Genomic DNA, 24,216 nt, shown 5'->3' with positions numbered 1-24,216 from the left:
TATCATTCATGGAACAGTAGACACTCAAGCATAAATCAGACACTGAACCACTTTAATTGTAATAATGATTAGATACTAAACCAATTAAAAGTGTGATTTTTTTGTCTAGATTTGCTTTAACAATTGAAGGGTACTTGACTGATGGTATTATCGGTTTAACTGTCACTGGAAATGCATTCAGTCAGAAAAATCTCTGAGGGTAAGCAATAAAGACAGTTTTTGTGTGGGTCATTTTTTTTTTGCTTAGTGTACTGTGATAGTTTATTGGTAAAATGCAAAATAGGCAATACAGAATATTACCATGCATGAATATTTAAGCCTTTCGCTGCCAGATATGTTCACTGCAAGCTGTTAAAAAAGAACAAGTATATAGCCTTAAAAGTATTTTTTCTGTTTATTGCAGTCTCATTGATATTTTATTTACGTTCAAAGTGGAGTTCACCCCTCTTGCCAGAACAAAGGATGCAATAAGACGGTACCTTATATCTTGATAATATGTACATTTCATTAAAGTAATATAAAATTAACTCTATAGATTAAAAATACGTAAAGCTAACAATGCTCATGTTGTATTAAATAAATATTTGTTTCAGGCAGCTGGTTTTTAAGCTAGTGAAGGAATATACGCTGGACACAACACAGATCTTGGAGATAAGTGTAAGCACTGTCCCTTTCCTTGTCTACACTTGAGTTTCCTCTTCCATTTCTTGCTGATGAACTCACCTTTTGCACTTTCCCTCCCCCCGCAGATACAGGAGCTGTCTCAGGTGGTGTCGATCAGGCTTACAGAGAACGGCACCAAAGATCCTGTAGATGTAGCCACTGTGGCTTACTACATCGAGAGAGATGTGAGCAAAGTACACTCATTGTGCACGTTATTCTCTAGCAGCCTGGATACTCTACGCCGGGGTTTTTGTTCTTGTATCATGGGAATCCTGTACCTAATTTAGATGTGATTGTACTTAGTTAGCTGACTGATATATTAGCTCCCTGGGACTTTGCTGATAAAGATATGAGTTCAGAGCTTTAATGAGCCATTGAAGAATATTAGTAGAGGCCCAAGCCATATGTGTGGTGACAGCTGAAATATCAGGTTATGCCATTCCACCCAGCTGAAGAACAACAAGTTTGGCTTGGAGGTCGACGGCCGAAGCTTGGAGGTTGAGAGGGACTCCATCAAAGTCCTGTTCTTTGACAATGAGCCCCCGCGCATGAACATGAAGACCATCTCGCCCGGCTTCGCCGCCATCATCATCGTCATCGCCCTGGCCATCCTCACGGGAATCGCAGTGTTTGTGAGTTCCAGCACAGACATAGTCCCCCTGCATTACATACATTACATTAGTGGCATTTAGCAGACACTCTTATCCAGAGCAACTTCCATAGGTTACAATTGTTTTATATTACTCATTTATACAGCTGGATGCTTACTAAGGTAGTTCTGGGTTAAGTACCTTGCCCAAGATTACAACAGCAGTGTCCCAGCAGGCAATTGAACCAGCAACATTTTGGTTACAAGTCCTGCTACATTGCTGCCCCGCCTGTGTCCTCTGAACCTGCTCCCCTCATTCCAGCCCCCTTCTCTCTCTCTGCAGGTGGTGGTGCGGAGGAGGGCGGAGCAAGAGAAGAAGAGGTTCCAGTTCGAGGTCATCGAGGTACAGTACGAGTGGAAGCTATGGCAGTGCATGTTTACCAGCAAAAAACTCTCCAGTGAGAAATATATCTCATCTGAACAAAACGGGATTTCAGTGTGCATATGTGCTGTACTGTGACTGTGGGTGATACACACAGAAGAATGTGATGCCTTTGTAGACTTCATTTCAGCATCTAACTTACTGTGTCAGAAGGTGTCCACCTGTGGTTAGTCAATTGTGGGAACTACATTCTCCCACTGCACTCCCTGACCTCTCTTTTGTGTTGTCAGGGTCAAGGACAGGACGACTACCACATGGCACAGAGAGAGACAATGGCCTACTTTGTCATGTGACATGGATAGACAGTGATGTTACAGATATGATGATTAGTTTTGTACATGCCCTTGTTCATAAATCAAGTCAAATTTGTTTAAATTTTAACAATGTATTCCTAATTTTAAAAATGTCTGGATGTTTTTAATTTTTTAATGTATCCAAAATATTAGCACGTTTGCTTGTTTGGAACTATGCCTCCTGAATAAGTTCATCCAAATGTGCTGTTTGAATATGAATATACCAGTAGATGGCACTACTTGCCTATTTTAAATTATTACAGGACGGAAGCATTAACAGTATCAGTAGGTAGGTGTTCCAAGTGAATGACGTATTTAAACTTTAATGTAGTGAACTAACCTAATTACTTTTATATTTTTGATTTGACTCCAGTATAACCAAATTGAATATATGTCTTTGTGTCAAAATATGTAAATTATATCTGGTGCAGTTTTAAATAAAAGTGAACAAACTGAAAATTATTGGCATTGATTTGTGTCTCATTATCCATCTTTTTTTGCATAAGTTTAAAGGGGAACAGTATGCCTTTGATATATTATCCTGGAATACGGCACATAGTCATGTTCTTCAAATCCAACATTTTATTGTCAAATCAATTCATCTAGTCCATACAATTTGCATCGATCATATAGGTAACATTAACACACACATATCAAAAGCGTTATCAGGAGAAAACAGAGTTAACATATGGGCCCTGCGTGAAGGCGTGGCAGCAGCAGATTTGGGGGGGGTCGGGGCTGGCAGCAGAGGTTAGAGGTACAGGCCTTCGGGGGTGCCCTCCTGTTTCTTGTACAGTACGTTCTCTTTCGACTTCTTGAAGTCTTCGTTCGTGACTTTCATCCTGCGCTCTCTCAACGCCATGAGCCCGGCCTCTGTGCAGATCGCCTGACACACACACACACACACACACACCCGTCAGTACTGAAAAGCCTCTTCAAACACAAACCGCCAAACATGAAAGCTTCTCGCCGCTCAGGAAAGTGCATTTTTACTTTTTAATGTTTCAGCTCAGTTCTTGAAGGTCCTCAAGTTCAGCACAAGTTCATCACTGTTTGGTATGTTTTGGCATTCAGGAAATGTACAGGGCGAGGTTTTGATTTTTATTTATTTTTAGAGAAATAACTTCTCTCTCATCTATCCTGTGAGCCACTGAGGTGGCTGAACCCATACACAGTATGTGCAGAATGTTGATAGCTTACGGCAACGCAATAAGCATGGCCTGCAAGCAAAATGCTTTCAGCTGGAACATCAAAAAGTTTAATTTTTATCTATTTTATTTGTAATGCCTAATTGTGTCATATGCCGCCCATTGCTGCAACTCCCACTGATAATCTGGGAGTCCACAGACAAAAATATGCTCTCCTGCAAAACATGTGATGCCCAATACCACATGAGTGCCACACTTCATGGCCAGCCTATCCACCCCTATATACCTAGCAGAACAAAGCCAGTTTCTCCCACTGCTATGGGCTCCTTGTCATGACTGGCTGATGACACAGCCAGGATCACACCCGGGCCGTAGGGCTCAGTCTGAAACAAGCGCTTTTACCATCTGTGCCACTTAGGAGCCAGAAAGTTTTAATCATTCATAAGCAGACACATTTGTCAGTAAATACTTATGAACATGTCAGGTTTTTTCCATTACTGCAGGGCACAGCAATACATGCACCATTATTGCAACACATGGTGAAGGCTACAGCAACCAAAACATTTAACCATCCAATGTTCTACACAATGGGAATTTCAGAGTCATTTAAAACTTTCATTAGATCTATTAGTACAAGCATACCTTGATGTCTGCCCCAGAGAGGTCGTCCTTAGCCATAATGAGATCATCCAGCGTCACATCCTCTGCAACGGTCATTCTGCTGGTGTGGATCTGGAAGATCCTTTTCTTGGTCTTCTCATCCGGTAGGGGGAACTCAATCTTACGATCAATTCTTCCTGAAATAACACAAAAGAAACAAAAGGAGATTCAGCTGATTCCCTTGAGGACTCCACCTCAATCCCTTCTCCCTAACACCTGCTACTTGTAGTACTTTCTGTTATTTTATGTGTAGTTTTGCAATGTGTTTTGGGTTCTGTGATCTAGCAACTGATGTACGGTTATATACTTGGCTTTCCTTGACTAGTCAGGTTGCACAAGCTACACTAGGGTAGGGCTTGAATAGTGTTATGCTCACACTCACTGGTCTGGTAGTGTTGTTAACCTGGTCTGATATGGTTGCTCATTCAACATGAAGGGACATGCTTCTGTTCTCCTGTGCTAGAAGCAGCACTGGGTAAGAGCATCTGCTAAATGAATGTAATGTAATGCAACGTAATGTAATGAGGACTAAAATGTTAATGAAACATACAGAAGTTGCTAAATGTAACCAGTTACACCTTTCTAATTTGATTTTTTGGTTCTTCTGACAAGACAATTGATTGCTGGAACATTCCGGGACCCTGCCATAGAGCCCACCTGGCCGGATGAGGGCAGGGTCCAGGGTCTCTATCCTGTTGGTAGCCATGATGACTTTGACGTCTCCCCGGGAGTCGAAGCCGTCCAGCTGGTTGAGGAGCTCCAGCATGGTCCTCTGGATCTCACGCTCACCACCAGAGTTAGAGTCATACCTGCAAACGGGACACAGGCAGTCAGCCATGACCTTCACTCAAACAGCAGCAGGTGCTGCTAAAAGGACCCCTACTCTACTTTGTCAGAATGAGCCATTCTGCACATTCCCTGTTTCAAACTCAGGTCATGAAATCCTTCTCACAAAAGTAACCGGGAACTTTGTTCCTCAGATGGTGGATAATACATGCAACAAGTCAACCTTTCATAATACATGCGTAGAATAATGTAACAGTCGATGTGGCTTTTTACCTCTTTGTCCCGATGGCATCAATCTCATCGATGAACACTATGGAGGGGGCATGTTCCTCTGCCACTCTGAAGAGCTCCCGGACTAGTTTGGGACCATCCCCCAGGTACTTCTGGATAAGCTCTGACCCCACCACCCGCAGGAACGTGGCCGAGGTCTGGTTTGCAACTGCCTTGGCTAGCAGCGTCTTCCCTTTGACCCAGAAATGCAACAGCAAAAACGTAATACTGCAACTGCTTGCAGACAACAGACAGAGACAGTGTATTACATCACATGATTGGCATTTAGCAGAAGCTCTCATCCAGAGTGACTTACATAGATTACGATTTTTACACGCTACCCCATTTGTACAGCAGTTTACTGGGGCAATTCTGGGTTAAGCACCTTGTCCAAGGGTACAATTGAACCGGCAACCTTTCGGTTACGAGTTCTGCTCCTCACCACTATGCTACACTGCCGTCCCACACTCATAGGAGGAGAACTCTGAATGGCTTTGAGCCAACTCACCTGTTCCAGGTGGGCCATACAAAATGACTCCTTTTGGAGGCTTGATCCCCATCTCTTCATAGTACTCAGGATGGGTTAGGGGTAGTTCCACCGATTCCTGAAAAGAAATAAGTCAGACCTGTGGTAAGGGAGGACACCTAACTAAGGCATTATCGGCAGCTTGTACTAACATCTCCAGCACCGACCACAACTCTAGCTGGACAAAGCCATTAACCTTGACACAAAGATGCATGTTAGTGAACATGTCCACAGAAGCAGCAAGCAAAACACAAACAAAAAAGCACATATGGATTTGAAAACAACATATGTGTACCTTTATCTCCTGAATCTGGTTGTCCAGGCCCCCGATGTCAGCGTATGTCTCCTGTGGAGCCTTCTCCACCTTCATGACAGTGACCAGCGGGTCTGTGTCGTCCATCAGCACCCCAATGACTGCGTGCACCTGCAGGCACAGACGCACATGCCTCACGCACTGGCCAATCACAGCCCAGCTCTGCAGACCTCAGGGAAGAAACCAAGCTTAATGTGCCACTCAGAGATTCGTCACCTTGTGGTTGAGTAAGACAGAACAGCCAGGCTCCAGCAGGTCCTTGTCCACGAAGGACAGGATGCTGACGTAGTGCTCCGACCCCACGGACGTGGAGACAATGGCATGGTTGTCGTCTATGATCTCTTCCAGGGTCCCCACGGACATCGGAGTTCCCCTCAGGTCATCAACCTTAGACCTCTCTTCCTGTGGATGGAAAAAAGATCAGCAAATTTTAAAGAATTCAGTTTTTTAAAAGATATCCAGCTGCCTGTGCCACAGAAATGGTCAGATTTCTTAAAAAAAATACCTCCTGCTTTTCTTCCAAAGGTTTCATCTGTTCTTGGTTCCTGGTGAACTCTTCTTCCATCAGCAGATAATCTTTAATTCTCTCCTGCTTCAAGAGTTTCAGTCTGCACTGAGTGTGGGGGGTTACTGAGGAAATAAACAATACTGGTTGGTTAGCTAAATGAATTAAATGCCATTGTTTGTCAGCCATTCGTTCCAGTGAAGATGGATGGGGAGCACAAAATACAACCAAGAAATGCAAGCATGTCTATAATCAGTCATCACCTCATGACTTGGTCAAAAGGACCAGGAGTTCATTTTAAAGATCGACAGGACATACTTAAAGGCAACTTGCTGGCAGCATCGGGTCCCTTTGACTTCTTCTTCCTTTTCCCTACTCTGGTGGGAATCGGTGGTTCGTATTTCTTTTTCTTGTCCTGCCAGACAGATAAACGTCAAGTCCTTTCTAACATCATGGTAGTTTCGTGTAAGACACAAGAGTTAGCTGCATTTCAACAACGAGCGGGTAATCCGGATAACGGAAAACGCAGTGTATATCTCACCTTATCGTCTTTCTTCCCACCCCCGGGTCCATGTCCACCACTCTGGCTTTGACCCTGTAATTATAATTGAAAGGCAAAACATGCTACACTGACATAGGTGTTAACATGTAAATGATAACTACAATCAATGACAAGCACAATCCAAACTTAAACACATTCACTTATTCAAAGAGGTTTGGGTAGTAGACAAAAGTTACTGACTCAAAATCAAAAGTGTCTTTACATGAGACAACAAAAAGATGACTTACTTAGCGAGTTTACTCGCTACGCTCAGCGATCTACGAAATACAGCTAAGTTAGTCAGCTGGCTACCTACATCAGCACTACAGTACTCTAGCTAGCAAGCGTATGGATCTTGCAGTTATTTTATCCCACATCAGAAGCAAGGCGCAAGAGCAGTCGAACGACAACTCTCTAGCAAAAGTAGACTTGGTAGGTAACGTAGCTAGCTACTACTCGGGAGACTAAATTGGCTTAGATTGGCCTTAAATGTAAAGAAAAGGGGTAGCCGACCACATTATTTCACACCACATCAAAGAGATACTTACTTAGCAAGCTAATATATAACAATGACAATCGTTCTATACTGTGCTTCTCACTCAAAACAAAAGAAAAACATTGCGATGACAGAAATCGCTTGGTCACTTACCATTGCCGTTCACTGTACCTGTCCGTCTCTCAGGAAATACGTCACACTACGGCGAGTAAAAAGAGACAAACAGATCACCCACGAAACGCAGAAAGCTGTTTCTCTGGTTTGCAACAGCACGTCAAACTGGCGATTTCTCTCTTCGTTTCCTGTGAAGAACCAGCCTTATTGATCCCATGCATTGTTATCAACCTCATTGTCAAGTATCAGACTTTTCTTAATGGAGACGGATTTGTTGGCAGTGTATGCCACGCAATAACACCAAGTTAAAAGCAAAAGCAGCCCAAGCAAGCTCAAGCAGTTACTGGAAACTGACAATATTTATTAAACCAGTAAGCAGTCATTGTAGCCATAGGTTTGTGTGATAGTGAACGATTGCCCTTAACACTTGCTTTTCTTTGATTACAGGAGAAAGTGTAGGCTAATGCTAGCCCAGGGTGTTGTGTAGGCATACTTGACAGAATAGAAGTATTATTAGTATTTGAAGACAATCAGCACATGAGCAGTGTGTGGGAGCATGTGTGACCAGCGTTTTTGTAACTTGAAATTGGCAAGCCCACACTGCTTGCCTATATCCTGGCTAAACCAAAACCCCAACTGATGTTGGAACAACTACCACGGAAGGAAATTCCCCCCATCTCACCTGTACTGCCTGTTAAGAAAGTGTGCTACAGATGTGTCAGGAGATCTGAGTTATTAACAATTATCTAACATGCAGTTTCACTCTTTCCCATGAATTTGGGGATACATACTGTACCAAGCTCCTCTGATGAGATTCAGTTCCATGTGACGTTCATAGAGTAGAGATATGACTCACGATTTCACCCTGGCTCTGCTGACTTTTAGGGCCATTTACTTCTTGCTCCATGTTGGAGAACACACTATAAAATGTGCATTAATTTCCCTTGTGTAGAGAAGCGAGCCCTCTACTGTTATAGTGCAGAGGCATTTGACCTAAACCATTTGACCTAGATGCCCTGCCTGAGCGAGGTCATTGTCTGAATTGAACATTTTATTTAGATTTTTTAATTTTAAGAGGTATTGTGGATAAAGTTTTAAGGATGAAGGCCCATTTATGACCTTTTTCCAAACCATCATACATGGAAGTCGAGTTTTCAAGGAGGTATATAAATATAATTATAATAATGATTATAATATTAGTGGTATTACAGTACAGTGATAATACTTCAGTGGTGTTATAATATGTGTGCATTATTATAGTAGTATTACAATAGTTTTATTATAGAATAGAAATGATACAACTCAGGTATGCAAGTAGTATCATATGAGAGCGGAGTGATTCAGGTTCATGTGATTTTTCCCAGTGCCGCCAAGGAGCTGCCAGGGAATATAAGAGCCAGGAGCTGTAATGAGACTCTATATTTGGCAGGGCAGTGAATGCTATTTGAGACTTCACAGAGACTAAAATAGAGTCATAAGAACAAGCTGTCTGAACTCCAATTACCTGGGTCCATATTAATATATTATTTAGTAAATGTATGTGCTTGATATGAACACACACAAAAGCTTAAACACACACGCACACACAAACACAGGTGTTAGCAAAACATGTGTCAGTATCAGTTTTTGCCTGACCAGAGGAAGGGGACTCAGCCTGTAGAAAGTACTGCACGTAAGATGTCTGTAGTGTAACAGACAAGGGCTGTTTATTCCTACATTTTAAGACTCATTTAAGTATAAATTTAAATGTAAGTACACTGGCATGTTTCTCCAGTGGCACTTTTGTTCCCACGCATTCTTTTATAAAAAACATACACCTTACATATGGCTCCGTAATTACTGTTAATAAACTGTTAATCACCTTTTTCAGCATGAGTAGATTTATGGCCCTTTTCTCTCAGGGTTGGCTGGTGGTAATTTTCATTTGAGATCATAATGACAATGTACTTTGTGGATTCAGGAGAAAGAGACTAATGAGAGACTGTGATAGACTATGTTGGAATTATACGTTTTTTTCATATGTACAGAGCTGAAGTGAATGGATTAGAGCATAACATCACTTCCCATGAGAGGCTTTAGATAAGGTGCAGCCGCTGTGTACTTTCAGACTGATCTACAGCAACTGCTTGGCTCCTAATAATGGAGTTTCTCGCTCCAGATAACGGAAGGTTTCTTGGTTCAAACAGACATGTGGAAGCAATTTGTATAACATTTGTCACTTGCTTAACTGATCCTGAATGTCTTCTGCCTAAATATTCCTTTTAAAATGAATTTATGTTGTACCACATGAAAGACATCAATGTGATACAGTAAAAGTTCTTTCTCATACTGTTGGCACAGGCAGCGATTGAAGAGACAATTTGAAGAGACTTCTGAACTTCTCAATTTCTAAATCTTGTGGAATTTCTCAGCGTCCAGTATCCAATATTGGTCCAATATTGGTTGTTTTTTTTAAATACCCTTGATCAGCTGTAGCTTACATTTACACCAATAATACTGAATTTTGTTTCCAAATACACCTTTCTCCACCATAGGGTATATGTTCCATCCAGGATGTGTCAATAGATGGACTGAGATTCCACTTATCCTCACCACATCACAGCTGATGGTTGTCCCTTTGGTTTGTTTTGGTGTGCTATGTGAGTTTAGTTTTTAGTCTGTTTATTTTGCAGCCTGTGTCCAAGTCATCCTCATCTTTGACTGAGTCTGAGTTTGGCTCTTAATGATAACAATGGATTGCATTTACATACCTCCATTCAAGGACTTCAGACTTCTGCACACAGAAAAGGATGCTTTTCTGTATTTGAATTATATGTGTTATTTCTGTCAAAGTTTTATTTTATTGTTCTGCCTCTCACAGATGAGACACAAATCCTCCACTTTTCTTTCTAATCTCCAAATGCAGTCAAGTATAGTAAGCATGACAAGCCTCTGTTCTGATGAATGGAGCTAACCAACAATGAGAAATGTTTTTAAATTTCATTTGAAATGAATGATGACTGAATGACTTTCATCTCAGGGACAAACAAAATCATGACTAGTGCTATATAATGATGCCTTGTCTAGTCTTTTGAGGTTTGTCCAATTTTTTTTCCCTTTGTCTGCTGTTGCTCAAGCAGAATTAATTCACCCTGAGCCTGACAGGCACTTCATCAATACGTGCTTTGCTAATGGAGCCTCTGAGGTTCACGAGTGGGTTTTCAAAGTGAGCGCGGGAGACTGAGCCGGGAGCACTCGGTCAGAGCAGTCACCTGTGGACTTCACGTGTCATCGCAAAAAAAGCAGATGAAAGAGTCTCTCACCGAATGATGGGTGTGATGCGGCTCGGTGGAAGGTTAGTCTGACACCACTGAAAGGAAGAGCTCTGCTGGGCACCGGCACTTTATCCACCTACACAGTTATCTGCCTGCCAGAGCTGCCTGCCTTCATTCACTGTGGAGCCCCCTATGACAAACCAGTGGAACTGGAGGCACCCTAAACATATTACATTACATTATTGTCATTTAGCAGACCCTCTTGTCCAAAGCAACATACATAGGTTACAATTTTATCCATTTATACAGCTGCATTTACTGGGGCAATTATGGGTTAAGCACCTTACCCAAGGGTACAGCAGCAGTGCCGCAGCATGGAATTGAACTGGTAACCTTTCGGTCACCAGCCCTGCTCCTTACCACTATGCTACACTGCTGCCCCTTCTAGCATATCCCCATCTAATCAATCTAATGCATCTGACTCCCCACTTGTTTTGTTGTTGTTGTTGTTGTTGCTTCATTGTCTTTGGCTCATTTGGGGATTCCGTTTGGCTAATCCAGCTGCCATATTTTGCCAGCGATAATGATACAGCTCAGTCTGGTGACTAGAAGCAGGCCGCTTGCAATCTACTGTATTGCAATTATCTCCCTCTCTGTGATTGGGGTGCCTTTCGCTCATTAAGCAGCCCCTCCATGCTCTTGAGGAAAATGTAGTGTGCTGCAAGAGTACACGGCTTGCTTACCGTAGCTAATTGGCTGCCTGACTGCAGTTAGAGAGAGGGCAGATTTAGATAAAAGAGTGAGAGTAAGAACACCAGAGAAAGAGAAGAGAGACAAAGGGAGAGAGAGAGAAATCCGTCATGAGTGCTTTGAATTTTCAAGGTACGGTATGACCTACACGAGGTTCCCCTGAGGACACAGGATGCCTCAGGATTCTGCTTACTAATACTAATACCATTTCTAAGAACCAAGGTGAGATGATAGTCTTTAGAATGTCTACAAAAGTGACTGGCAGTTTAGTTTCATGACTGCAGTTAGACCTGCTTTCAACAAGCACAGTTACTTTTGCATGACTCTGTTTTATCTGGAGAAATATCATGGTGTTTCTGTGGATTACACTACGTACTTATTCTTGGTGACTTACGTAGCCAAAGAGGTTAGCTGGGTTTTTTTTCCCCTGTTGGGTGCCATTGTGAGCAACAGCCACACTAGACGAATGAATCCAATTGGCCGACCATGGCCCACTGCAGCCTAGGGAATCAAATATTGTTCTAACTCTAGTGAGCTGAAGTTAGGCGATGTTTCCATGAATTTGAAGACCTGGACATCCAGTGATGTTGACTGGTTACTGAAGCTTTTGCTCACAGGTACAAAAGCAGGGCTGAACCTGCAACCTCAGGTTACATGCCCACCTTTTCTGAAAAGAAAAAAAAACAAGCATAAAAAATGTGCTTGTTTATGATTGATGACAATGAATCTGAGCATAACATCAATATCAGTACATGGCATGTCTTGCTATGATGTCAACAGGAAGAATTTCTGTTTTGCTATGAAATAACTGATGAATGCATTTTTATTAACCTATGCTAATTGAAATCACTATTGTGGATAAGAAATTGATTCTCCTGCGTTCTCTCCTCAATGGAAAAAGCCTGAAGTGTTACTGTGCGTATGAGTGCAGTCTATGACAAGTGACCCCTTCAATACCACATATCAACAGCCAGAGATTTAGTCCAAGCTTCTCCATCATATATTGACAGCAATCCACAGTTATGACACATAGCACACTTAAAGATAATGACTAGGCACCCCTTGAATCATAAGTCTTTCAGTCTGTGGAAAAAAACTGCCCTAGTGATCAGATCGAGTTCTCATGTTGTTTTTTTTTTTTTTGCTCCTTTTTTTTAGAGAAGTTCTCATTACCGTCAGCTCTTCTGAGAGCAGCAGATGTTATTTTTGAGCTTGTCATTTCAAACTGCTCAAGATCTCATTATAATGCACACCTCCGTTGCTCTGCCTGCGTTCCACCTATGACTTCACACCAGAAAATGAGTTCCCTCCACTGCGCTTGTCACTGGCTACTTCTCAGATGTGAGAATGGAACAGGCGCTGGAAATACAGCCCTGTTGTGTTTGCCGGCTGCAACGCCGCATTGTTTGCGCAGACAAAAGGAGGAGTCGTGACTTCGCTCTCCAAAAAGCATCGCTCACCTGTACGTGGCACTGGCACTGAAAATAACCCACCGAGCCAGGCGCACCATGCTTGCGATAAACAAAAAATGTGAACAATGAAAGTCGCTCGAAAACATGCTTGTAGGGAGTCTACTTTCAGTAGGGAGTATGTAACATCTTATAATAATGCTTGAAGTATTATATGTTATGTGTGTCAGCTTTGTGCACATTTAGGCACACCCATGAGCCTTACGGACTTAGCTGAGCAAGTTCAGAAATGCATTAAATACACCCTAAAGAATTCTTTAACATCAACATATAACGTTACATGTTGCTTGACACTCTCATCCAGAGGGACTTACATGGGTTAAAAGTTTTGCTCTACTATACGTTACCCATTCAAGGGTACTTCTCGCTCAAAGGTATACCAACACTGGCCCACCTGGCAATCAAACAAGAAACCTTTCAGTCCTTACCACTGTGCCACACTGCGCCTCTCTTTAATCCAACAATGCTTTGAAAAAGCTGAGAAATAAATTGTTTTGTGTGTGAATTCAATCAGCGGGTGTCCTTGCATGTCTGCACTCATCTAGAGACAAGTGGCTGCTATTTGAGCTGCTTGAAAATATGAAGGTCAGCAAAAAATAGTTTATCCATTTTCCAGGGCTGTCAAAGCAACATACGATGAGTAAATATGGGAAACTCAGAAGCTGGCCACTATTCATTATTAATGTACATCAGCAAAGAATGAGTCTTGTTTGCATGTCCTGATTTTTCAACAGAAGTTGCATTCTGAAGTTTCCTACTTTAAAAAAGCAAAATAATAGCCTCTGGAAAAAGCAATGACCGCTTGCATAGATTGGTTTGCTTTTATTGTGAAACAATGCACTCTTATGCAGCTCTCTCTTGCACAGATGGCATCCAGGAAACTGGGGCTGAAACATTAAGCTGCAAAGTCTACAGGGAATCACAGGTCTTCTTCATGTTGCTCAGATGGTAACGTGACCAACAAGTTGGTTAGTGAAAATACAGTAAAACAAAGTTTTCAAGTGGTGGCGTATGAGGAAAAAAAGGCATCTTCTCAAAGACCTACACTCTCATTACGCTCTTAAAGGTTTGAAAATGAAGTCAGTTAATGTACAAAATTGTACAGAGGCTGTATGAAACCAATGAGCTGACATTTCTGCACTGCATATCCAACAGCAGGTCAAAGAAAGGTCTGTGCATTTCGACAAACACAGTCTGGAAAATGCCACACAGTAGCAGTTTAGTAAGTGTTATTGTATACTTAGTGATATCCATTCTTCTGAAATGATCCAATATCATGAATGGTACAGCGACCCACAAATAAGCCCAGTGCATCAGTTAGGAAAACATCCAGTCATTTAAATGCCTTGTCTTTTAAAAAAAAAATCCCCACATGGTTCTTTTAATATAATTCATATGAAATATATGTGACTTTGCACCTTGATAAGGTATTACTGAATATAACTGAGAGAACAGGGAAGACATGATTTATCGAATGTGAATTTTACCTTTTCGTAAAACAGGGTACAATTCGTAACACCTTATGATAATACAGATGCTGACTGCAGTGTATTTTCGAATGGGTGCATCTTTGCAATGCATTTCAAAGAGCTTGAAAATGTTGCTGCAACTTCCTTTTGATGTCCCACATCATACATTATTCATCATCTGAATCCTACAGCAGTTCTACAGCGTGTCTCTTCAGTCCTCCCCTCCAACCATGTTAACAGCTTTCTCCTCTTTTAAAAATACAGAAGAAAAGCAGTACAGTATAACTCCACAGAGTACCGTTGTCAGAATACTTGATTACCAGCTCAGAACAAAAGGAAGAGTCTTCAAAACAGACTGCTGTCAGACACGTAGAGGGTGGTAACTAAATAATGAATTGCTTTGCTGGAGCTACAAGGATGGTGTTCTGATGTTCAAAAATGGTGTTGCAGTTTCTAACTACTGTAGGTGCACGTACTTTGTTTTCTTAAGTAAAGAATTTATATTTTAAAAATATAATTAAATCTTAACTTGAATGGCATATTCTGAAATATTATATTATTTTTTTCTTTGATACGTAGATCTTAGGTGCTTAGGTCTCACTGGTTTTGCAAATGGGAACGAAGGAATAGCAGAGATGTGCTTGTGACAGTTACCTGTGTACTCTTCTGAAAGCTCTGAAAGTTTGCAGATAAAACACCTCCGGTTTTGTCTTTTTTGAGAAAAAATGAGGACACAAGACTAAAAGTAGATTAGCACAGATAATCACATGTCTGTGCAAAGTCAATTTCTCTTCCTGCTTTCGGCCTCTTGATAAATGAGGCCTGCAGTCTAGGTGTAATTTATTTTTCCTCTGACGGCTATTGCAAAGTAGCAAAGAAACTTAATATCTCCTCCAAGTCCAAAAGACTTCTTTTACTGTCAGACATGGGGCAAGATGAACTGCATAGTATAATAAATCTTGGAATTCTACAGTGATTCATCCATTGAAAGTGCACAGCAGATGTTGAGGATGGGGAGACTGAATTTGGTTTTTGATACCAAGTCTTTCACCCCATTGTTCCACCAAGGTTTTTTTGCCATAATGTGCAATGTAACACACTGAAAAATGCAAGGAGGAAATTTAAAGCTAAACTCTAAGATATGCCTAATATATTCTCAGTTCTGTTTCTGTATAATTTTAGCAGCTAAATAAACACATTTTTTTCTGAACATCTGTCTCTATTTCCAAGTTTGCCAGCTCATCATACAGGGTGCTAATGTTGGCACAGAAACCTTGGTGAAGTAGCAGGATGTGCTATTATAAGGTGCTGGTGGGGAGAAGGAGATTTGTTAACACCAGGAGCAATTTCACTACTTTAGTCTCCAGTCCACCTGTAATTTCAGTGTATAAAACTAGAAATCTATCTCACAGAATGATATGCTATACACAGAGGAAAAATGAAAGGCAAATATATCTACCATGTGTACTTTGGGAGGTCCATGGTACGATTGAATCCCTGAAATGGACAAAGCAATCGCATGTGTCTGTTTTGGCCATTTCTACAGGGCAGTGTCTGGTCTAATGTACGGACTCATCTGTCCACGCTGGTCTCCACCAGTCTGTTGTTCATGATGCCGAGGGCTCCCACTCCCCCAGAGAAGCCATTGTGCCTGGAGCAGGAGCTGGACTGTCTAGGATGACCGTTGGCGGTCTCGGACAGCTGCTTTTGCATGATGGCCAGGGACACCTTGTTGGAGGCCAGGAAGTCCTTCATGGAGATCATCTCCCCGGACATCCGGCGGCCGTCCGTCTCGCTCTCGTTGGCGGCGTCCGTCTCGATGGAGATGTTGCGGCGCGCGCGGAAGTGGCCGGGCATGACGGCGTTCCGGCGCGGGCGGAGGCCCTTGCCCGGGCAGCAGTGGCATCGGCAGGGCACCTCCAGCTTCTTCAGGATCCAGTTGAGGATCTGCTTGATGACGATGGAGATGACGTTGAAGAGCGAGTAGATGCAGCAGACGCCCATGAGGATGAAGAGGAAGTTGCCCAGGCGGTAGGCGCCCTGGTGCTCGTAGCTCAGCTGCTGGCTGCTCACCAGGTCGCCGAAGCCGATGGTGCTGAAGGCCACGAAGCAGAAGTAGAGAGAGTCGAAGTAGCTCCAGCCCTCGATGGCCGAGTACATGGCCGAGGCGCAGCAGGAGACGGTGACGGCTGCCATGCAGAGGATGAGCATCACGTAGTAGACGGAGGGCTTCCAGCCCGCCAGGCTCTCCCCGTCCCCCAGGGCCGAGTCCCGCCGGCTGTCGTGGGGCAGCACCCCCTTGCGCCGGCGCTGCAGCTCGTAGCAGGACTTCAGCACGAAGGCCAGGACGGTGATCAGACGCTCCAGGAACAGGTTGAAGAACAAGATTGTGGCGGCGCAGCCGATGAGCCCGTAGAATATCAGGAAGATCTTGCCCCCCACGGTCGCTGGGGTGGTCATTCCAAACCCTGGGCAGGGACAGAATAGAAACTGGTCAGATGTCCTCAAATGAACTTTTTATTACAGGCATTCATTACATTACAGGCCTTTAGCAGATGCTCTTATCCAGAATGATTACACAGGTTACAATTTTTACATGTTATTCATTTATACAGCTGGAAATTTCCTGAGGCAATTGTGGGTGAAGTACCTTGCCCAATGGTACAGCAGCAGTGCCCCAGAGGGAGAGAGTGTCCTTATCATCATGCTACACTGCCCCATTACATTACATTTCATGTGTCTTTTAACATATAATGTTATTTCTGTTGAAATAGACACAGCTGAATGATGCTATTTACTCAGTGTTAATAACTGCATGCCATGTTCAATATCACACTGTAAACAGTGTGGGCGGTGGTGTGGTGCAGTGTTACTAAGTAGGGCTCATAACCGAAAGGTTGGAGGTTTGATTCTCGGCTGGGGCACTGCCGTTGTACCCTTGGGTAAGGTACTTAACCCAAAATTGCCTCACTAAATATCCAGCTGTATAAATGGATAATAGGTAAAACTGTAACCTATGTAAGTTGCTCTGGACAAGACTGTCTGCTAAATGACAATAATGTAAATGTCATGTCTGCTTACACATTAAGTATTTCTTACAGAGGCTAAACTGGCTCAGACGTGAAAAGTAAACTCTGGTGAACGACAGAAGACAGGACTAGTCCTTTACCTGCTGAACTTGGCTTTTTCAACCCTGTGTCGTAACGTGACAGTTGTGCTCTAACGGGATGCAGATGTGCTCAGCTCCACGCAGCCGCTGCTGGGTACAGACACGCGAGCGCACACCCTCGCCTGCGCTGTGAATGGCTGGGCCTCATCACGCCCTTGCGAGAAGTGGGCCGACAGCTCGTTAAAACCTCCGAATTAATTTGTTCTAATGAGAGCAGTCTTCGGCTGCGCAGCTCCCTGATGTGAGAACACCGCTCTCTCCGTGTTCTCTCTGCAGAAACTACCCCCGTCTTCAGGAGCAGAACAAAAACCAGGTTGCCATTGGTGACGGTGCTTAATATGTATCTTCCTTCACTCTCGCTTATTGACAGAAATGCAAATTACTATGGGGGCTTCATTATTTTTTTTCTCACAGCTGTGCTCCTTCAAGATGAAAGCACTATCGAGGAGATACATTTAAAAGGAAAGAACTCCCCTCTCAGGACTAAAGGTTTATAGCCCTTGGATATTGCTGCTTTTTTTCCCCAAGACATACGCCTGGCCTCGTACATTCATATTACCAAATTACCACATTGAGGCATAAATGGTTAAGCCTCCGTCAATCTCTTGACTTAAGGGACGTGCCTGTTATCAGACATTCTGCTCAGCGTGTTAAGCACTGCTCATGCTCAAGCTGGTGTTGAGGGGCTTACGCTGTCTTAGATATATCTGGAGTTCTGGCTCTCTTCCTCTGCACAGTCTGTATTTGCTGCACAGTAAGTGTGTATTGACCTTCTCCTCCAGTATCAAGGGTCATAGCTGGAGTTATGCTCATATTTTACATAATCAATACTTAAAGTGCTATAAATGCTGCCTTACACAGCATGAAATGGAAGGGGCACTGGTCAAGAGCTCAGTAATACCACAGCGATGTGAGGATTCAGATATTCAACACACTGCTATACTTCTACAACACAATGCTAAACTACTGCTCATTGCTAACAGCACCTGAACAATCCATATCCCACAATGCGTGTGCCTGCATCAATTCTTGTGCTCCTTAAACATTATTGCTGTTTTTGTAGAGAAACGATAAATATGCTAATATCATATTATGAAATGAGTCATACAAAAATGTAATCCACATATGCCAAAATGGACAGTTTCCAATAATATTTAACCTGTCAATCTATGAATATACAACCTCAGACTTATTTGGATAATATTCCAGTCAAGCAATGAATAAAATTTTTATCTGACATGGTGCTCTTAACAAATCAATTGTTACAGGAGCACTTCACAGAGCACATTCCATGGATTATTTATTAAGCATAGCTGACAGAGTGCTTCACTTCTCTTGTAAATTAGAAATTAAGAGCTGATCAGATCAAAGGTAGTGAAGTGGAGTACCTCTTACAAAGGGTTGGACTTTTATGTAATGCTGTAGCCAACTCCTGCTTTTTTATTGTTGTTGTTTGGTTTTTACAGAAGTTCACATCTAAGTGGTGGTGTGTGTTATGGGGTCTCTCTATCTGACTGAATGGGGCTTTGTATCTAGACTCTTCTACACTCCAAAGCAGTACTAAGGCCCAGGAGGAATTCTGATTCTGACAGAGAATTCTTGAGAGGCTGTATTCCAGTCCTTTTTCTTCACAAAACATACCTAGCTCCCCTCACAGTCAGCCTATAGACAAGGAGCCAAATTAAATTTTTATACCAGCTTGTTTGGCTTCATTATAAATCTATCAAAGGTTTTTTTTTTCCTCTAAATACCACTTTGAGTGTTTGATTGCTAAATAAACAATTAGATGATTCAATTTGTCTGATATGTATTTGAAATATGCCCTAGAATGTAGTTTATTTTTTAATATATTTTCAGACACTAAATGGAAATTCAGAGATTAAAAAGAATTTTAAATCACTGAAGTGTACATTGACCTGGTAAAGGAGCAAGTACGAGCATTGTTGAGTTTTGTTTGGGGAGGACTTCTCATAGACAGCACCAACAAAAGATGGAGAGCGGGTGAACTAAAGGAGAACTGGACGGGAGAAAAGACAAAGAAGGGACTTGAAGGTGATGCTGGTGTAACCTGAGGTCATGCTTGCACGTGCTGCAGAGTGGCACACATTGTACAAGCTCTCCTCTGCGCCCCTTTGCTGGCAGCACAGAGTTGTGCGGTGGGGGAAAACAGCAGCCAGTGTGTGCTGCTAGCACATAAGCCCAGAGTGTGAGGGGTGAAGCCTCTGCTGCTGTCCAGTCAGCTACTGACTATGGAGGAGGAAGTGTAACGTCATCCCAGCAATACAGAGGGAAGGCCTTTTGAGGCACTCAACCAGTAGGTACCTAACCTCAGCCTATTGTTGAGTCTTGTTTGGAACAACCTTATCTCATACAGAGCGTGATATTTAAGGGTGTGGCAGACCTAAAGATACTGGGAAAGGTTGAGAAATCAGGAAAAAAAATATGTGACTTCGTATTTTTCAGTAATCTATTCTGATCTGTCACAAACTACAGAATGGTCCTAGCTGATCCACTGAGCCACAAGGCTGGTCCTAGCTGATCCACTGAACCACAAGGCTTTACTCTGGGCAGCCACGGTAGTAAGGGCTAAAGAAATAGGTCTTGCTGTTTTATCGCTCTGAGACTGTCTTGCAAGACAGTCTCAGAGCGATACTCCAGCTCAGTACTAGTTGTACATTCCAATTTTCAACTGGGTGGGAGTTCAATTTCTACTTTAATGGGTTTTATTAGTTCAATGTAATTTGCTTTGCTTTGGTATTATGTGCTGTATGTAGCCAAGAACAATGTAGAGTACTATTACAACTGTATTTTAGCCAGTTATACTTTATTTTAATCCCACTTCAATAATGAGTCCTTTCATGGGAGAGGTCCTGCTGTTCTAAACTATGCAGTTGAAAGATCTTGTTTTCATATACTGTAGGCTGTGTATTCTGTTTCAAAAGTATCCCTCAGGGGAAGTGACTTTTCAGTCCGGAAAGCATGAAGATCAAGGTGCCAGGGTGCATCTGTACCCGTCTGCATTTTTAATGGTTCTAACTGGCATCTAAAAATAATTGGGATTAACTCCCCTGGAACGTTGGCTTCTTCAGCACGTTATGCCACCCTGAAGGTGTTTACTGTATATTGTATATTGAGGTCAGCATATGTTTAACTGTTTAAACCCTGAGGAGTTATCACAGACCTCGATGGAGTCCCAGACCATGGCTACATTGAGGGGTATGTAATCACATTAGATGAAGGTCCTTTTGTTTGAAGGAAATCCTTAATTACCTGTGATTGGCTCAATAATTATTCTTAATTGGTCCAAATAACCTTATGCTCGAACATTTTATTAGTCTCATCATGGCAACCTAATACAAGCCTTCAGCCCTACTCAACGATAGCGGTGTCGATATCACACTCCATCTTTGCGTGGAAAGATAAATGGCATGTTAGAATGTGTGTTAGAAACCTGCACAAATCCGTGATCCCATTCTGCTTAGTCATAAATTCCTCCCTTCGAAATATCCGATTATAGACACCATTTTCATCACCTGACATAACAAATGCAAAATTAATTTCTCAATCACAAAGGATTTAATTCCGTTCTCTTTGGGAAAATGAACGGAAATCACTTTTTCTCACTTTTAAGTAGGTATTTAAAAAACAGCTGGTACACATAAGATACCTCTCATAATTCTCTACACTTTAGGCACAGACCACACAATCCAACGTTGCATTGACTTTGCTAGATTTTACCTGGCACAAATTTTTCAGTCTCCAAAATGTACATACAGCACGTTCTTCCTTGTGTCGTGCAATGGGGCAAGATATGATCTGGGACTGACCCTAAAATTCCTCGATTTTAAATGTTACAATATTTCAGAGCCTCAGAAAGAATGCTTGTTATGAATTTACAGTTTCTGAACTGTAGGATGCAGCGTCATATTTAAATATATCATTCAGACATTGACTGAACATGTATGTATAACAAACATCTGCAAACATATGTAAATAGTTTAAGAAGAGAGCGCTTCCCTGTTATTTTTCAGTTTCTGAACGTCTAATTCTTGAAAACAGAGCAGAAAGTGATTATTATGCTGTTCAAATGAATTAAAATGTAATCGAGGTGAACATATAAACGGAGCGAACAATTCTATACTTAGGATACATTTAAACACCGAACCGAAAATGTGAACTGGAATGAAGAGAAATGTGTCACCTAAATTGTGCAATGATTGTGATGACTTTATTCTGTTCTGAATACGTTAATAATAAACCAAAAGTTCAAACTCTGAATAAAATGGGCAAAGCATTAATATAAAATAAGATGTGGTGTAGTTATGAAATCTAACGATAAACTTACCAATAGTTGAAACCACTGTGCCCACGAAGTAAAATGCACCGGTAAAATCCCATCGAGGTCTGATGGTATCAACGCGTATACCGGCGACATTTGCCTCCTCGTAGAACCTGAGGAACTTCTCCAGATCGTCTCTGCTAAGGTTGTGCTTGTTACTGAAATGTTCAAACCTCTGCGCCCACTTTTCCTTCGCCTGCTTCTCTTTGGGATGCTCGAGTGCTGAAAAGACAGCAGCCCCGCACAAGAGGTAGAGGATTATCAGCAGCGCCAGCATAAGGAACCTCGCATTATCCTCATTCACTGGACCAAAACCGCAGCAACAGGCACTCCGACAAGCCATTATGTTGTCACCGATGAACAGGGCTGAGAGTATCTCCGCATCATCTCCAATTCGAGACGAAACCTTTATCTTCCGCAGCTAGATTTGGAGTGGGAGAGAGATAACAGCGAATATGTTTACGTTAACTTCCACAAAATATCTGCTCTGCAAGAGACTCTTTACTCCAGAGAAGCACGTAAAATATGAGGATTTGGCCAGAGGGGGAAAAAAAAACTGAATGTGTGACAGGAATGCAACTTCTTTCGATAGCAATTATCTTGATGTTAAATTTGCCGTAAGATGTTTATTTCTCAGAAGGAAGCGGTAGAATAAGCAACAGTTTGATTTATGCTAGCTAACGTTGGCTATCTTGGGAGATCTTGAAGTTGTTTCGAAGTATTCCTTCATTTCGTCCGGCGAGGTCTGAATTCCATCTAGCCAACATTAGATGGCTAGCTAGATTAATTCATTGTAATATGCTTGAATGTAGTTCCCGAAGGTAAAAAATATATGTCCTTGGAGGTGTTGATTTATCCATCCTTACGCCTTTGTGCGAACCGAAGAATGATTAGATGTAATCTTCGGGAAAATCCATAACCGTCCAGCTGCACTGTGCAACACCAGACACTGAAATCTCAACATGAAAACTGGATGCTAACAGTAGTTAGCTTTAACGCTCACTAGCTATGCGTAAACATTTCTTATAACTCCGCCGACAGTTGAAATTTCATTCACTCCCAGGTACAGAATATTACATTTAAAACACTAGATTAAAGCACCGAGATTGTTTTAAAAACAAGTTTTGTCAGATACAACGGCTGTAAACTGAATGTAAAGGTACTGTGCAACATGTGGACAGCCTATGTAAAGATCAGTATTTCCTGAATGTAGTTAACGTTAGCTAGCAACCTAGGCGATTTATGGCACGTCGATTGTCTTTCATAAAGTCAATCAACTTTTTACTGCATTGTTCTTGACGTAAATTAATCTGTGGAAACATGACCAAATCAGATTTTTCACACACTCTTTAGGCTTTCTTCTTATTGCTAGACTACTTATTCGCTACTTTTGCGGCGATATCTCTAACGTTATATCAGCGTAGCCCGATCAGCTGTTCAACCAGCAAACATCCTTCAGGTCTGTCCGTTTCACTGCTCTTTAATCATTTTCTCACGCTGGTATTTTTAACAAGGAGATACGCGTCTCGTCTCAGTGGCGCACAATTGAACAGCGGCGAATAAAACTAAGCTGTACCGTTATGCCGTTTGAATGATTACAGGACGGGTAGAACCGAAAATCTGATGAGCAGTCAGCAATTTGAAGAAAAACCGTTGCAGTTTCTAATAGACCGTACAAGCAGGCTATGTAAAAACGTAACTAATTGTAGTTACCGTCATGTGCGAGATAAGGGGTGTGTCGTTATTACCATGACACAGTCAGTTGTTTCGCAAGCAAAACAAAAAACTTTAAATCTACAAATACTAGGATCTCCTAAACTCTTTTCTCCAAGCCCTTATCTCTCGCAATCTTCATATAGAGCAAGCGGCCTTTTACAAACCCACTGACATGTATACATACAATATATTTACATTTGAACGCATAGTAGCATCTCAGCTTTATTGCGGCCATTCTAAACTGTGCTGTGAAAAAATATTGCTTTCCTTTGGGAAGGTTTGTTTTGACACACAACCTCTTGTCTGTGATTCCATGCATGTGGTCAACACTGACTTCTTATTCATGTCACAGCTGTCTGGACCAGTCATCCTCAGTGGACAAAGTAGGCTGGAGCACTGCTAGGTGGAAGCAAAGATGTGCATTCATTGATTTTTGGTGCTACCATCCATGAGTTGAGGGTTTCATCTCATATTGCCTATGACTTGCTCACTCTAGGCCTTTAAAGCTTCCTCACATACTCCAACTTTCTGAGCAGGAACTCTTCCTCCATGGGTGTTTCCACTTGGCTTCATTGATTGTTTTTACATAGCTAACTTAATGTTGTACTATAGATCTCCAGCTGACTTCATTATTTCATTAACTTATAATTAGTTTGTTTAATTTATCATCCAATTCTGTAATGTATTTTTTTTTTATTTTATTT

General features: G+C 42.0%; 2 protein-coding genes across 2 annotated transcripts; both read right to left on the bottom strand.

Annotated features, from left to right (window-relative positions):
• Positions 1-2,554: 2,554 nt before the first annotated feature.
• LOC118786640 (26S proteasome regulatory subunit 4-like) lies at positions 2,555-7,437 on the bottom strand. Its single transcript, XM_036541823.1, has 11 exons — positions 7,386-7,437; positions 6,737-6,790; positions 6,514-6,610; positions 6,196-6,320; positions 5,907-6,092; positions 5,673-5,801; positions 5,360-5,456; positions 4,855-5,044; positions 4,453-4,604; positions 3,778-3,932; positions 2,555-2,873 (listed from the first exon to the last, which is right to left on the bottom strand). The coding sequence occupies exons 1-11, from the start codon at positions 7,386-7,388 to the stop codon at positions 2,739-2,741; spliced, it is 1,323 nt and encodes a 440-aa protein (XP_036397716.1). The 5' UTR covers positions 7,389-7,437; the 3' UTR covers positions 2,555-2,738.
• An 8,414-nt stretch (positions 7,438-15,851) lies between these two features.
• Positions 15,852-22,154, bottom strand: LOC118787519 (potassium channel subfamily K member 13-like). The gene is made up of 2 exons (XM_036543107.1): positions 21,803-22,154; positions 15,852-16,756 (listed from the first exon to the last, which is right to left on the bottom strand). Exons 1-2 carry the CDS (start codon positions 22,137-22,139, stop codon positions 15,861-15,863), a joined length of 1,233 nt encoding a protein of 410 aa, XP_036399000.1. The 5' UTR covers positions 22,140-22,154; the 3' UTR covers positions 15,852-15,860.
• Positions 22,155-24,216: the final 2,062 nt, after the last annotated feature.

This window comes from Megalops cyprinoides, chromosome 12, assembly GCF_013368585.1.
Source record: "Megalops cyprinoides isolate fMegCyp1 chromosome 12, fMegCyp1.pri, whole genome shotgun sequence".
NCBI classification, from domain to species: domain Eukaryota; kingdom Metazoa; phylum Chordata; class Actinopteri; order Elopiformes; family Megalopidae; genus Megalops; species Megalops cyprinoides.
This window is presented reverse-complemented; position numbering and strand designations above follow the sequence as displayed.

What these genes read in the sequence shown, in the direction of transcription:
- LOC118786640 (XM_036541823.1), bottom strand. An exon ending in CTTTGGAAGAAAAGCAGGAG is followed by an intron (nt 6,093 to 6,195) that starts GTATTTTTTTTA and finishes TTCCATCCACAG; the next exon opens with GAAGAGAGGTCTAAGGTTGA. An exon ending in GATGCCATCGGGACAAAGAG is followed by an intron (nt 4,605 to 4,854) that starts GTAAAAAGCCAC and finishes TCCCGTTTGCAG; the next exon opens with GTATGACTCTAACTCTGGTG.
- LOC118787519 (XM_036543107.1), bottom strand. Translation starts at nt 22,139, where the DNA reads ATGGCTTGTCGGAGTGCCTGTTGCTGCGGTTTTGGTCCAGTGAATGAG. An exon ending in CACAGTGGTTTCAACTATTG is followed by an intron (nt 16,757 to 21,802) that starts GTAAGTTTATCG and finishes GTCCCTGCCCAG; the next exon opens with GGTTTGGAATGACCACCCCA.